General features: G+C 40.4%; 1 protein-coding gene across 1 annotated transcript; it reads left to right on the top strand.

Moving 5' to 3' along the window:
- The first annotated feature begins 1642 nt into the window (after positions 1-1642).
- On the top strand, positions 1643-15939 carry LOC18425291 (uncharacterized). Its single transcript, XM_088864624.1, has 5 exons — positions 1643-1756; positions 2378-2469; positions 2609-2667; positions 2793-3082; positions 15722-15939. The coding sequence occupies exons 1-5, from the start codon at positions 1643-1645 to the stop codon at positions 15779-15781; spliced, it is 615 nt and encodes a 204-aa protein (XP_088720750.1). The 3' UTR covers positions 15782-15939.
- Positions 15940-16285: the final 346 nt, after the last annotated feature.

The following is a 16285-nucleotide window of genomic DNA, read 5'->3' as shown; positions in this document are numbered from 1 at the left end:
ATGTAAGAGGGGTAGGGCTTTTAGTAAAGGGATGTCTCTCGCAACCCGGGAATCTGTATCTCTCGCATGTTATGGTTATCCATAGCATCGATGTCGGCCAGTAAGACCTGACCTGGGGAAGAATGATCATGAGAGTTAGGAGGTGCGGCTTCCTTGGAGGTTCTTCGAGCGGGTGGGTAAGCTGTGGAGAATTAGCCCCATGGTGAGATGAATTCACAAGGGGCTTGGCTTTTTCCATCTGTTCGACCTTTTCCATCATACGGCTTATCATATCTTCGAGCCGGGTCAACCTCTCTTGAGATTCGTCACCTAGCTGATCGATGACCATCACACTAACTCTCTCTTCATGGGAAGAGACCCCTTGTGAGGTTGGAATCTTGGATATCTAGTGAAATGGGTATGAGACACCGGTCAGCAAGGGCGGATTTTGTCCCAACTGAGCATGAGCCCTGAAGGCGAACCAAATAAGGATCGGTTCATGACGATCTTGGGATCATGGGTGCTACCAGCTTAGGTCATCATCAATGATGGGTGATGACTGCACAAGTTTCTACCCCTTTTTCTTTGGGCTTGGTTGCCGTCATTAGTGGGTAAAAAGCGTTCCCACATTGGGGATTGAGAGAACTTCTTGCCTCGAACTTTCCAGGCCTCTTCTTTAGCATAATCCGTACGCCATTCTCATGCTTGGTCCTCAGGTTCTGGTGTACTCTCATCCAGAAAAGTGAACTGGATCGTGATTGGGAACGGTCAGCCTTCTTCAAGTAGGTTAGGGCCACTTCTATGAGCTGGGGCAAGGGATACGGGTCGTCAATGACAGTCAATTTGGCCTTTTTAGACTGTCCTAGCCTAGAGAGAAAAGGGTGAAGGAAGGTTTCAATGGTGAAGAGAGTCTTGCCTTGAGTCTGCCTTCAAACTCTAGGGGGAGCATGGGCTTGAAGAAGGTACTACAAGATGGTACTCTTGGGGGAAGATTTTTGAATACCATGTCTGCAACAGTTTCGTAGGAAGGAGCGGGGCAAATGGAGGAGGAGCCGGCCACCAGTGGCCTTCCAGCCGGGAGCTCGGTGTAGATCATGGCACCGGCGCGTGTGCTTCCATTGAAGAGAGCCTTCAGGTGACCTGGGGGACATCTCGGGATCGAGCAGCAGTTTTGGGCATGGAAATCTTAGTGTCGCGAGCAGGTGTTTGTGAGGAAATGGTCGCGTGACCCCTTCTCATAGGATGAACATGCACATGCTGAGAGGGACGACGAGAAGGTCGTCTCTCGTGTGCTTGGGGAGGCGCAGCAACAAAGCCTCCAGGAGCAGTGCGATGCATATGAACAGAACGTTCAGGGCCAGGTCCAACAAGACCCAAATCCTGATGATGACCCGAGGCGACCTGAGGGTTGCCCCGGAGTGTAGCTCGAGTGGACAAACCACAAGCCTTGGTGCGTGTGTGGGAGGTAGAGGTTTTTCGACCTCCTCATCGGTGTGTTGAGCCGCTCGTTATGAGGACTAGAGGTGGTAGAGAATGAGGGGTTACCTTGTGGTGACCTTCGAGAGCGACGGCTGATGGACCGTCAGTTGCATAAGAGAAAGGGGTGGCTTTGTGGCTGCCCCGAGCAGTGGGACCGGCAAGTGATTTGCCGATAGCAGAGTGCATGTGGTGTGCAGCTGTTAATGCGCCACCAATGCAAGGAGTGTCGGCAGAGAGTCCGCCAATGCTGGACAATGGGGAGCAAGGGATCTTCACATCCCTTCTCGCCTCAATTCGGGTAAGAACCTGAGAGCAGGACACCGAGTCGATGCTAAAAAAAAAGGTCAGGAACAAAGCTCATGGAGCTTGATCCCCAAGGGGATTCACAAGTACGGGGATCATGAAATCCCCGACTCGGATAAAGGGGTTAGTCAACCTCGAAATCATGCGTGTGTGCAGAAAGCAGGAAGAATAAAAGGAAAATCAAGCGAGAACGATCCGACGTTGGGGTAGCGTATCCCCAGTGGAGTCGCCAAGCTGGTCGGGTGCCTCGATCTCACCCCCCGGTCAAGATGACCTTGAGGCCGGGCCATGGGTTCGCAATGAGCCCGAGATCGGAGACCACTCTCTCGGGAACGTCATGAAGGAGGACGCAATCAGGGTACCAACTAGGGAGAGAGGAATTGAAGGTCGTGAGTGGGATTAACCTCACATGGGTTTGTGATACGCTTGGGTAAGCTCGCGTGGGTGTCCTCTTAGATCACGAAGACAGCCCCCCAAGTTTGAGACTGGTTCAAGCTTGCCTCCCTGAGCTCCTTTCTTCCTTCCTGCGACCACACACACATAAGAATATCCAGACAAGTGGGTCAAGGGACCTCGACTTGTCTTGGTGCGGGTTTGTTTGCCTCTCTTTGTGAAGAGTAAGCAGGGGAGTAAATGTGGAAGCGTTGATTCTCTCTCTCTCTCCTGTCTCTGCCGGCCATCCGCCATGACGACAATTCCGCAGCACCTGTATCCACAGTCCAAACCACAAGAGTGAATTCCATAAAATTTTCACAACAGTCCTTCTTTCTTTACCAATTCGATTCTTTCATTTCTTTGTAGATGAATATAATCCGCTCCTCTCTCATATCTCTGAAACATTTTACAGGAATTTATCAAAGGGCGATGGCCAAAATCCCACTCCCATAGCCTTTTTTGGAGTCCGAGGTTTGGTGGATGGACCTTCCTCCCAATACGTTTCTTTATTTATCTATCATTTTCTCTCCCTCATTTTTGTTTTTCAGTTTCTGGTTTGGACTCATGTTACTAAAATCTTCGCCCTTTTTCTGCAGTCCACAATCGGGGCGGCGAGGAGTCAGATCCAGGGTGGAACCTATGGGAGCCGAGAAAGAAGAAGCTCAAGGAGCTGGATTTGATAGAGAATTCCCAGATCTCTTCTATTGATTTTTTGCAGACCCATCAAGTAGGCGCGGTATCTGTGGGCCTGGGCCTTTCCCTTAATGACAAGAGGTTGGCTTCCTCTGGTGATTCCACTTCCTCCTCCTCTCTTCTTATTGACAAAGAGTTCTGTCGTGAGTTGCAGAGGCAGGAAGCTGATATCAATCAGTTCCTCAAGGTTCAGGTAATTTTCTTTGTTTTTCTTTTCCCTTCTTGGGATAGATTAGGTTTATAGTTTTTTCTCTTTGACATCTGGGTTCTTGTCTTGGATATCTTCTCTTTTCTTTTACCTTTGATTTACCTGTAAAAAACTGTATTTTCCCTTCACAATCTATGATTTGTGATTTTTTTTCTTAATATATGAAATATTTTTTGGGTAGTATGTGTATATGATATCAAAACAAATAGGGCCTTGGGATGGCTGTCCGAAATATTGTGCAACCATAAAGATAAAAGCAAGCATGTACAACCATAGTTGTTCTGTTTAGTAATTTTTTGGCTGTACTAAAGTTGTTCCAAGCACCTCTATTTTGCTGTAACATAACTCTAAATACGGCTTTCCTCCATATCTATCCTAGATTTTAACTGATGCTAGACAAGGAAAAGCGAGACAAAGCAAGTTGATACCAAATTGGGGAAGATACAAACGCAATATTGTCGCACAGTGAAGGCAATGAATCTGTTTTCGGTAGTTTTGGTATAAGGACTTACACAGACAAAGGACTTCTACTGCTGATAGAAAATTGATAATAAGTTCTATTGCAGTGGGCTCTTCTAGACGCTCTTGATTAATTAATATTCTGTCCTTGTATAGGCGAATAAATCTCTGTTCAGTAAAATTATATTTTTTGGAAATAATTGGATAGATCATCCTCCCAATTAGCACACTAATAATTCATTTAGGAAATCCCTGGTTATTTTATTTGCATATAAATGTGTTAGATTTCCTAAACAAAATTAAATCATCAAGGATTTCTTGCTAAACTGAGCAGACTCTTATTTTTGTCTTTAAAATAACCATCTTAGATTACTAACTCTGTTTGATGATGTAAGGAAGAAATCTAATGATGGATAATTCGCATTTTTTTAAATACCAACCAATAGGGAGAACCATCCTTATTTTCGACAGAATATTTGCTTGGCATTTGGGGTATCAATTGGAAAATTTGACCATTCTTCTACTTTTTGGATAGTCCTCATCATTTTCGTTTCTCTGGTCTGAGCTTTTGGAAGATCAAGATTTTTTCTTGGAAGTTTTTCTATCATAAATTGGTACAAGGAAAGAAAAAATTGCGCCCGTGCATGTCTTTGTAACTTTGGGCTACTAATATGCTTCTTTTTCCTTAAACTAGCTAAATTGACAGTGTGTTCTTAGGATAAATTTTTCCTCATGCAAACTGTGAAGAAATTTTTCCAGTCCTCCCACTGCTGCCAATATGTCTTTTTCCGCCACCGGCCTATAGTTTAATTTAACTCTCTCTTCTAAATTGGCCACTCATGCTCCCTAAATTGGCCACTTCATCAGGGATTTTTTCAGTCTGTTGAAATATTTGCGACTGCATTATTATTTTCCTTTGGAAATATATATTCTAAGCATGTCAACAACATTTATAGTGAAACTTTTCGACCTGTGAAAATGTTTTTAAGTGTTATATGTGTTCTTTCTCACTATCGAAAAATATTAAAAAGTAAATATTTAGCAATAGAATGTACATATGGCTGAAAAGTTGAATCCTTGGCTTCTTGAAATTGAAAATGCGCATTCTTTAATCAAATTGGCATAACTAGCCATTCAATTAGTCTTGGGGTTGATAAAGTTGTTTTATGTATGCTTTCTTAAAGAATTTTGAACTGTTGATGCCTCGATTTGTAGTCATATTTTGAAAATATCCTTTTATCAGTTACTCTTGAATTAACTCGTTTTTGTTAGGGTCCATTTGATATCAACAGTGACATTATTAAGTGGAATATATTTTTATCACAGTTGTAGCTTTTCCTCTTTTTTCTTTGCTGTGATTTCTAACTAGGAAGGAGGCACAAGAGTCGTTTGACTAAGAAGGCTTGATTGTTGGGGTTATGCGGCCATTTAAAGGTCTTTATGAGAGCACATAAAACTATGACTATAGTGATGTAATAACTCCAGTAGGAGTGGGATCCGGAAGGACCAAAGGGTTATGGTTCGGAGGGACTAGACGAAGCTTTTCTGATTTTGTGTCTCAACTAAGCTTTGACGGGTTAGGCTCGGGTTGATGTCTAAACCCTATAGCCCTGGTCATAAGGAACAATCGATAAGGCTTCTGTTATGGGGTCATCCCTTAATGAGGTTGGAGAGATGCCTAAGGTGGTTAGCCAGGGGACTACATGTCGTGCGGACGTTGGTCGGAGAAGACAAGACCCAAAATCCTCATCATTGCCATCACACGGCATGTACACTAGATAGTTGTCTGGGGAGTAGCCCATTGGGGCATGTTGTGTACATTTGTGGAACAGATGTCTCTTGGATTGTATTGGAAGGTCACATGAGATAGTGTGCGAAATGGGGCTTGGACTTGTAGTCAGGGAGGAACTTGTAATCCATGGACTCAGATCGTGTTATCTTCACTTATTGGCTAACTGTGATGGGCCAATTAAGTTAACTTTTCATCAAAAAGAACTTTGATTGGCTAATCATGAACCCTTGTAATGGGTTATGGGTCATGAGTTTCATTGGGTCAATTTGAGAAGTTAACAGTAGTGCACAGTTTCTAAATAGATGGAGTGCCTTGATATATTTGTATAGTGCTAGACGTTATGGATCCAATTCCCATCAAATTTTATATATTATTTAAATTTATGGAACATTATGTATATTTTATTTTATCAAAAAGAATTTTTAGAGTGCTAAAAATTAATTTCTATAAATAAAGACCATTTTAAAAATATTTATTGGATTTAAAAAATTCTTTTATAATTGTTATAATTCATTGGAGAGTGTGGGGTAGCCCATTTGGGATGGGGGCCCACCATGTCGAACTACCTTGATAGGTGCATGGGGCCTTAATGGGCTACAAATGGGTCACATGCGCCATCTCCTTGTGTTTATCTCTCTCTTTGTTGTATTGACTTGTTGGCCAAGTCACTCGGTGGCAAATCAAGTTTTTTGAGAAATTATATTGATTGAGAGAGAATTTTGGTTGATTGAGTTGTTTTTGGTAAGTTGTTCCATCACATGAGATTTTATGACACATATATCTTATTTTCCATATACTAAATAGTTTATGGGAATGAGTTAAGGAAATTGAGGGATAGTAGTTCTAGTACCTTCCCTTTAATATGATGGTTGGTTTAGGGAATCGTTTACTAAGATCTCTTCACCCCATAGGTGTCCAAAATCAATAGTCAAGATTAAGTCGTACTAAGATGGCAAACCCTAGACCCCAAAATTGTAGCCTTGTATTAAAAATGCTCTTTATGTATAGAGCTATGGATCTCTCTCTCTCTCCTCTCTCTAAGTGACATGCCACTCTCTCTCATCTCATTGTAAGTTTGAATTAAAAGAGGGAAGAAAACATGGGGGGCAACACCCAAGAGATATTGAAGGGATGGTATACCTCTCTAACATTAGATGTAGAGGATGGCCTCATGGAAAAGCTTGGCTTGTGCTCTGATGATGTTAGGGTTTGCCTAGGCTTCCTAGATTGTTAGACTAGGTTGAGGACCTCAATCTTGTGTGCCATCGATGGAGGAAACCCGGAGTGGGGTGTATCAAATCCTTGGGGTTAACCCTTGGCAAGGTAATTTGGTATTCTAATGGTTCTATGTTTCTTAATTCAATCTCATGTATATGAATGTAAGAATTGAAATGGCATGCAAGTGAAGATCTTAGATTATTAGGGTCTATTTCTGTAAATTAATGTTGTATTTTTGGACAATTACAAATTTTTAATTGTATATACTTAGCTAGATTATATTGTCCACCTTTCATTGATCACCACTGTTTCTACCATTTCTTATTTTTTGTTTTTGTTTTTGTTTTTTTTACTTTTCTTTCTTTGCGTTTCCATTTCCATCTTTTTTTTTAATTATGCCCTATTGTCTTGTAGTAAACTGGAATATTACGAATACTGAGAATGTGGGCTGTTGGGGATTTGCTATCCCATTTTTCTAGAACACAACAACTTTTTAGGTTTCTGTGACTTCTTGTATTGTAGTCAACTATGAATCCATCTTTAACTACATGCCCTTAACTTATTTTATGATGTCATATTTTGCTTGCTCTTTTTCTGTCCTTGAATGAGTTTTGATAATATTTGTAAGGGAGGGATTTTCTTGCATATTTTTTGACCTTAATTTAAATGACGAGGATATTCTTGGTATTGTTTGTTTCTGACTCAATTATAAAAACCAAAATATTCTCATAAACAGGATATGGACTTTGTTGTCCATTGTTACTGTTCCAATTCCTGCTTGGAGTCCTCTATCATCAATTCTAACCAAATTTGCTAGTACGCATTTTTTTTCTTCTTTTTAGGGAAGATCTATGTTAGTTTTCTCCTTCCATTCGTAGTTTCTACAACTTGAGAATGCCTACCCTAATTATCCCATATTCAGAAGTTTATATTAGCTCCGGGTTCCTATTTCTTTCCCATTTATAGCAAATTTAGCTAGCATTAATAAATTTTGGCGAGCGCTTTTTGCTAGGGGTGAGAAGGGTCGGATTAGGGTGGGATCCGACCAGATCTGGATCCGGATCTGAATAATATGCATCGGATCTGGGTTGGATCTGGGTTCAAATCAGATCTTGGATATTCAGATCCGTATCCAGATTATATATATACTATTTTAAAAAAATTATATATAAAATAAAAATTTACTACTTAAAAAAATTGGGTTGGATCCGATCTAGATCCAAGTCGGATCCACTTGCACTTGGATCCAATCCGGATTTCAATTCGGATCTATTTTTTGGACCTGGATCCAAATTTTGGGTAGGGTTTGAAATCCGGGTTTCGGATCCGGATCGGGTCAATTCTCACCCCTACTTTTTGCTAATACCTCTAAATTTCTTTACCATATCTAAATTATTTCTAGCTATTCAACGTGGATATGCTTGTCGCATATTATTTGAAATTTTAGAAAATAAGAAGCTATGGTGTACGAAACTACTAGTGGCTGACCCCAGAGAAAAATGTCAGTAAGTTTGGTCTACCCAAGCTTGAGGATGCTAAAAAAGCAAAAAGAAACTGTTACTGATATGGTAAAAAAAATTTGACCCACCAAAGCTAGATGCTGTTGTGGCCGAGGAAGAAATTGTGTGGCAAGTTAAAATGGCGTCTTGGGCCGATGAAGTATGAGAAGAGGAAAGGAAGAAAAGGTAGAACATTGTGACACTTCATGTTGTTATTATATAGTTGAAGGTATAAGCTCTTCCTCTTCTCTATCTGGCCCTGAGGATGAAATGCTGATATTTTCAGATGAAGAGATTAAAGTCACTAAAGCAAACTAAAGTTTTGAGAGCGATGGCAAAGGTAACTTTTGGAAACTAGTTGATAAATCTGATAAAAAATAACTCAGATCAGGCTTATCAAATAATGAAAATAATCCAAGCAAAAAATTCTTGATTTGTGCCTACTAAAGTTGCTACAAATGTGAAAGAAAATTGGAAAAAGGTTGAACTTTTATTAGATATTGGTGCTAACATAAACTTCTGGCCCATATAATTATGGGATAATTGGGTTAGACATCCTTGAAGAGAATTTGTGAAAGCTATGAATGGTAGGAGAAAACTAACAAAATCTATCCTAGATGTTTTATAAAGAACATATTAGCAAATTTTGTTAGAATTGACGATAGAGGATATCAAATAGGACTAGGAACTATAACAATGGACGAAATATTTCCATATATAGTTTGTGATAGTATTTTGGTATTTAAAATTCAAGGAGAGAATCAATTAAATTAAGAAAAACAATATCCAATGAAGTCCTTCTATTTAAAATATTGTTGAACAATTATTTGAGGATGGAAAAAGAGCAAGAAAATATGAAATAATAAAACAAGTTACGGGCATGTTATAAGAGATGGGTTCTTAGTTTATTGCAATAAAAAAAATATATGAAGAACTAAAAATACTGTGTATAACGCCTCTAATAAAATGGGATAGAGATTCCCCAGTTGTCTGTATTCTCGCAATTCATAGCATAATAGTTAAGAGCAAGCCAATAAGGCATAATAAAGAAGATGAGATGGAAACGAAAACCCAAATAAAAGAACTTGTAGGAAAAGGGTTGTTGAGGCCTGTCAAACAATTCTTATGCATCCTTTGTAGTCATGAATCATTATGGAAAGAAAAGAGTGAAAACTAGGATGATGATAAATTATATTAATCTTAATAATGTGCCGTGTTCCAAAACATGCCGGCCGGCACCTAGGCGGCGGGGAGGTCTAGGCAGCACAGTGCCTAGGAAGCCGCTTAGAACTTGGGCGGCCTAAGTTCAAAAGGGGGCAAATGGTGTCCAGTAACCCTGTTTTAGGTACATATTTTGTATAAACTATGCATATTCATACATTTTTTATAATAAAGAAAAAATACACCAAAAAAACCCCACCTGATGGGTATTTTTTTACCTAATCGGGCGTAGTCCCCAAGGTGCCCACCTAGGGACAGCCCGCCTAGTTGGTCCGCTTAGGTCTAGGCGGTGCCCCCAGGCCTCCCATCCTGTCTAGGCGTTGGGCGGACCACTTTTTGAATAAATGATATTGTGATTGTCGATATTAAATGATCCTTGCCTAATGAAGAGGATTTAATTCAAAGAATAGTTGAGAAAAGAATATTTTTGAAACTTGACTTTAAATCAAGATATCATCAAGTTAAATTTTTTGAAGATGACATTGATAAAACAATTTGCTCAGCCCTAGGACTAATCGAATGGCTGGTCATGCCATTTGGATTAAAAAATGTGCCTTCTCGAATTCAAAGGCAAATGGATTCGAGTTTTTGGACCATATGTATATTTTTTGCTGACTATAAAGATGATACTTTTAATGTTTTTTGATATTGTGTAGGAACATGTACAACACTTAAAATATTTGCACAAGTGGTAAAGGGGCATGGGATTGGCCTCTTTACGTCAAAAGTTTTAGATAGCAATAAATGTTGTTGATTTCCTTGGAGTATATGTTTTTTCAGGAAAATTCATAATGCTACATTTTACATGTGGTAAGGGGGAATGGGATTGGCCTCTGTACGTCAAAAGCTTTAGATAGCTATAAATGCTGTTGACTTTCTTGGAGGATATATTTTTGTAGGAAAAAGCATAATGCGGTGCCATGTTGCTTTAAAAGATTGAAAATTTTCCTCGACCAGCTTTATGGCATACTCCAATGCCAAATATTTCTTGAGTTCCTTACGTATATATTTAGGATCTTATTCCTGTCATCTTAGGAAAGACAAAAATTATCATGAAAAAAGATGAAAAAATTGCCACCATGCATGTTTTCGTGACTTTCGGTTTGCTTATAAGCTTCTCTTTCATTAAAGTAGTTAAAATGATAGAAGTCCGTTCTTAAGATAAAATTGTTGTCCAATCAAACTATGATGATTCTTTCCAGTCCTCTCACGGCTGCAAATATCACTTTTTCTGCAGGTCAATAATTTAACTTATGCTTCCTATATTGGCAACTTGTGTAACCGCAGATGTTTTCTTCTTTCCCAGCTTTGTTTAGTAGCATAACTGCCCATGCATCTACGAAAGTGTCAATACGCGAGACAAGTGGTCCATTCTATATTAGGTTATAGGGGGCAAATTTTGGACTAGCCTTTTCAACTGTTCACATTACCTATAAACCTTCTCAAAGAAAAATGGAAAATGACATGATCGAGTCTGTATCAATTTGACAGCCTTTCGGCGTCTCCTTGACAAAAGACCCTCAGTAAATATTTTACAATAATAATAACAAGAATCGAACGAGATATAAGAAAGCAAATGAGTGAAGGTGAAGAGGAGGGAAGAAGTTTAATCAGGCAGTTAGACTGGCACAATGGCAAGATCGTCACAAAGATTAGTCAGGTACGATAGATAGACGGGCTCGATAATCATACCGGCACGACGGCTAGGCTGCTCATCAGCAAGACTACTTCAGTGGTCAATCTGGCGCAACGGCTGATCTAACACGGCAGTTAAACGAGCTCGATAATTAGACCTGTACGACGGCTAGGCGGCTCGATGTTGAGACTAACATGGTTGCACAAGGCTTAGCCTACCCTCTGATCAAACAAAGAAAAAAAGGGGGAAAAGGAGAATCATGTTCGGTGACATACAGTGCCGTGCAAAACATAATGCCCGGCAGCGTGTGTTGCCACACAGGATAGAAAGAAGGAAGAAAGAAAGGTCTCGCTCGATAGCATTCAATGGCGTGCGAGACAAAAGAAAGAAGGAAAGGAGAGAGTCACGCTCGACAGCATTCACTATCGTACGAGACAGAAAGGTAAGAAAGAGAGGGTCACGCTTGGCAGCACTCACTGCCGTGCGAGACAGAAAAGAGAGAGAAGAAACAGAGGGTTCCACTCGATAGCACTCACTGCCGTGCGAAACAGAAAGGAGAGTAAAGAGAGAGAAGGTCGTGCTTAGCAGTGTTTGCTGCCATGCGAGACTGAGAAGAAAGAGAAAAAAAATTGTGCTCGACAGGTCAAAGCCATGCACGACAAAAAAAGGAAAGAGGCAAGAGAGAAAGGAAAGGAGAGGAGAGGAGAGGAGAGCGAAAAGAGAGAGGAAGAGAGAGAAAGGAAAGAGGAAGATAGAGAAGTAGGAAAGAAAGAGAGAGAAGAGAGAGAAAGAAGAGAGAGGAAGGAGAGTGAGAAAAGAAGAGAGAAAAAAGAAGAGAGAGAAAGAAGATAGATAAAGAAGAGAGAGAAAGAAGAGAAAGAAAGAAGAGAGAGAAAGAAGAGAAAGAAAGAAGAGAGAGAAAGAAGAGAAGTTACAAGAGATCACGCTCGGCAGTGAGCACTGTCGTGCGATACAAAGGAGAGAAAGAAGAAAGAGGGAGAGAAGAGAAAAAAAGGAAATCGCACTCAGCAGTGAGTATTACCGTGTGAGATAAAAGAGAGATAGAGGGAAGAGAGAGAAAGAAGAGAGAAAAGGAGATTGTGCTCGGTAGTGATCACTGCCGTGTGAGACAAAGGAGAGAAAGAAGAAAGAGAGAGAAAGAAGAGAAAGAAAGAAGAGAGAGGAAGAAGAGTGAGAGAAATATGAGAGAGGAAGAAGAGAAAGAAAGAAGAGAGAGAAAGAAGAGAGAAAGATGAGAGAGAAAAGAAGAGAGAGAAAGAAGAGAGAAATATGAGAGAGAAAAGAAGAGAGAAAGAAGACAGAGAGAGAAGAGAGAAGAGAAAGAAGAGAGAGAAGAGAGAGAAAGGAGATCGCGCTCGATAGTGATCACTGCCATATGAGTTAGAGAAGAGAAAGAAGAAAATGAGAGAAAGAAGAGAGAGAAAGAAGAGAAAGGAAGAAGAGAGAAAGAAGAGAGAGAAAGAGCGAAGAGAGAGAAAGGAGATCATGCTTGGCAGTGATCACTGTCGTGTGAGACAGAGGAGAGAAAGAAGAGAGTAAAAGAAAGAAGAGAGAGAAAGAAAAGAGAAAGAAGATAATGAGAGAAGAGGAGAGAGATAGAAGATCATGCTTAGCAGTGATCACTGTCGTGCAAGATAGAGGAGAAAAAGAAGAGAGAGAAAGAAAGAAGAGAGAGAAAGAAGAGAGACAAATGAGATGGAGAGAAGAGGGGAGAGATAAAAGAGAGAGGAGAGAGAAAAAAGATTAGAGAGAGAATAAAGAGAAGAGGAGAGAGAAAGTTATCTAAGGGTACCCATTTTAATTTTCTCTCTCCTCTCTCTCTCTCTCTCTCTCTCTCTCTCTCTCTCCAGGTGTGACCAACGTTCAAGCAAAAATAAATTGTTTATTCATCTTCAAGGGAGTCCTTTACAAGAGATGATACATTCTTTATACAGAATTGGGCCCAAACATGTGTGGACGATTAAAACTTAACCTAATTGATGGAAATTAGGTATTAAAGGAGTCAAAGAAAATCTAAGAAAATGGGGTTGTAAAGACCATAATTTTTTCTTAGCCCAATGACGCGCTTGACGAAGGAGGATGAGACAAAGGCCTAGTGCCATTTGAAGCATCGGCGCGTGTGTTTGAGAACCTAGCGCCAGCTGTGTAAGGAAAACACAGCGCCGACTGTGTAAGGAAGAGGTAGCGCTAGCTATGTATGGAAAACGTAGCGTCAACTGTGTAAGGAAGGTGCAGCGCCGGCCATGTAAAGTGGGGGCCTATCGCCGCCTGTGAATGAAAACCTAGCGTCGGCTGTGAAGTGAAGGGCGTAGTGCCGCCTATGAACCATTGACAGCTGTGTAAAAAACACACTGCCCCGGCTGTGTAAAGGAGACTTATCACCGGCTGTGATTCAGCACCGTCTGTGAAGCAAAGAAAGGCAACGCTGTGCGTGAACTAAGAGCAGCGCTAGGAGTGTCTTGGTCAAACGTACTGCCATCGCCACGCCGTCCGTGTCAGAACCGCATGTCAGAGCCACGTGTGATTATGTCAACCACAGTGTTTTCCAACCACCCTCTCCTTTTTATGCCTTTTCCTCCCTTGGGCAGCACCATCTCTCCCATTTTCTCAACTTTTCTCTCTCTCTCTTGAAGTTCACTGCTGCCCCTTGGTGATAGCCCACTGGTGGAGCTAAAGAGAGCTCGTGAAGGCCGTGAGTGGGGATTTGAGACACTGTGAGAGTCAAGGTAAGGGTGTTTAGCTTCTATGCATCCATGGTATTGGTAAAGATCAAATATGGAAAATGGATAAGATGATAAAATGAAAAATATGGAGCATGAATGTGTTGACTTGAGGTTGAAATTTTAGATTTGTACTTCTAAATGCCATGACTATTTTAACCACATATATGATCTTGTTATTCATGGAAACTCATGAAATTACTCCCTGTGAGGCTTGTTAACATGAACATGGTTCCGCACCCAAAGTGTACCTTGGCTATGAAATATTAAGTGTTCTTTCAAAGCATGATAACTTGAGAATAATATTTCAAGAACTGTGACTGTTTTTGCATGAAAATGTTCGATGGCCAAATGGCTTTCAAATGGGACCAAATCAGTCGCATTTGAAAGACACATATGCCCACTTCAAGTGTACTCTTTATGCCATCATAAGATTGTGCATAGATTAAAAGATAGAGCCGAAGATGTCGAGTCATGATACTGCTCAGAGTCGTTGCTTATTCCAGCAACTGTGGCCCCCTTTGGGCCGTACTTTTGACTCAGCAAAAGGTGTTAAAAAACCTTTAAATTGCCACCATTGGAAAGGTTTGTGATTGTACTAAGTTGTTTGTTTTGAGGTTTTTGAAATTCCCCACGGATTTTGAACTATGCCTCGAGATGCATGAACATGCCATCACATTGTTGAAGGGAAAACTTTCCATCAACTAATGCTCACCTTGCACTGAGCTATATACCCATCATATAACACCCAAATTCTTTCAAATTATTGTCCTTGTAGTGATCTACGGGGAAGCTCAAAGTTTCATGTTTGAGGCATTCTAAAACTCCCCCTGGATTGGGAGTTACGCCCTTACGAAGAGGGGCATGTCGCTGTTACATGTCACTGCACCAATTTTATATCCATGCGACACTGAGTTATCTTGATATGTGATAAATGTGAATGTCATATGATGAATTTCATGCGAATGCCATAAGGATGTGTGGATGATGCCATATGGATGCACTTTGTGAGAATAAGGTGCCATGAGCATGATATTGATGAAATGAATTCATAATGAATGCTAAATGCTACTGAGAGGACTTATGTGTAAACAACATGTGAAAGCCTATGAAATAAATGTCTTTTTCTAAATGGTATGATGAAATATGATTCATCTGTATGAGACATTGACTGATGTGAATGAATTAAATGCTTGAATGTGATGAACGACCACTGTTTATATTGTTATTGGCAACTACGTGGTGGGACACTCACTGATAGTGGATACAGTTATGATAATGTGATGAATGGCCACTGTTTATATTGATAGTGGCCACTACGCAGTGGGACACTCACCGGTAGTGGATACTGTTATGATACTGTGATGAATGGCCACTACCTATATTGTTATTGGCTACTACGCGGTGGGACACTCACCAGTCGTGAACACTGTTATGATATCGCCTACTACAGATGAGACACCCATCGGTAGTAAGGAAAGTAATGCCGGCATATCCCTTAACCTGTATAATGATAGGAACTGGTTAAAGGAGAGAAGAGAGGGTCGCACTCTAGATTCATGAAATGAAACAAATTGATTGTTACCTTGCAAGGTAAGGGCCTATCGAACCCCCTATGTGCACTGGGGACCATGTGTGTATGTTGAGGGTATTACGAAGTGGATTCACCCACTTTATATTATCCTCCCTCCTGGGAGATAGTAGAGGTTCTAAGCAATGGGATTGGCTTAGCTCGATGGATGGGGCCTTTACTGCGGGAGTAGGTGATTTAGAGAGTGAGTGGGTAATGATTGAATTCTTGAATACGGAATGTTTAGTGTTCCATTGATTTATGTCAATGATTTTACTGTGAATATTGCACTGATTTAGTGATAACTGCCATTTAAATGAAATGCTCATACTCACTATCTTGATCTGATATTCATATATGCTAAACTATGACTTTATATTGATGGATTGAACTACTATCACATATGGGTAAAATTATTATAGATGCATAACACTAGACCTACTTATTGGGTTGTATAGCTCATTACATCATTTCTTGTCTCGTTGTAGATTGATAGTACCAGGTTCAAGGCTTGGGGTTCGTGTTTTGTGGTGGGAAGTAGAAGCTAGATTTCTCGAAGAAGGTGCTTAGATCGTGTTGGGTCTGGGCTGTCTGGCCGTAGGTTTTTGTTCTTTCTTGATATGTATAAAATTGTGTCTAGATGCCCTGAACTGAATGTAATATTTCAGAAAAATTTTATATATGGATTTTTGGTGTTGGGTCTTTTTATGTTCATCTGCTAGTTGAATTATTGTTTTAGTTTTTTTCCATGGTTTGCTCGATTACCAAAAATAAAGGCATTGAGTCCACTCCTTCCTAAATGACAGACGTTACATTGGATCACGAACTTGTGCCCGATCACCCGACATCATGTAAGGTACGGTGGTCCGGGACGGGGTCATGACAGGGGCAAAATGACGATTTTTCCACTACACCAACAATCTGACTAATTTCAAATCAATCCTTGTAATGGCCGTTCAATTGTGCGAACTTTCTACGACCGATTCGAGGATTTTCAGGTCACCATCTAGCCGAAAGATAACCACTTTCTTGATGAGCTAAAAAAGATGATC

This window comes from Amborella trichopoda, chromosome 4 (assembly GCF_054954075.1).
Source record: "Amborella trichopoda isolate Santa Cruz 75 chromosome 4, AtrichopodaSantaCruz75HAP2 v2.0, whole genome shotgun sequence".
Taxonomy (NCBI): Eukaryota; Viridiplantae; Streptophyta; class Magnoliopsida; order Amborellales; family Amborellaceae; genus Amborella; species Amborella trichopoda.
The sequence above is the reverse complement of the archived record's forward strand: the minus strand, read 5'-3'. Positions and strand labels throughout refer to the sequence as shown.

Bases quoted from the DNA above. Each gene is read 5' to 3' on its own strand.
- LOC18425291 (XM_088864624.1), top strand. From the start codon at position 1,643: ATGTGGTGTGCAGCTGTTAATGCGCCACCAATGCAAGGAGTGTCGGCA. The intron at 1,757-2,377 runs GTAAGAACCTGA...CTCTTTGTGAAG, and splicing joins CCCTTCTCGCCTCAATTCGG to AGTAAGCAGGGGAGTAAATG. The intron at 3,083-15,721 runs GTAATTTTCTTT...GTCTCGTTGTAG, and splicing joins ATCAGTTCCTCAAGGTTCAG to ATTGATAGTACCAGGTTCAA.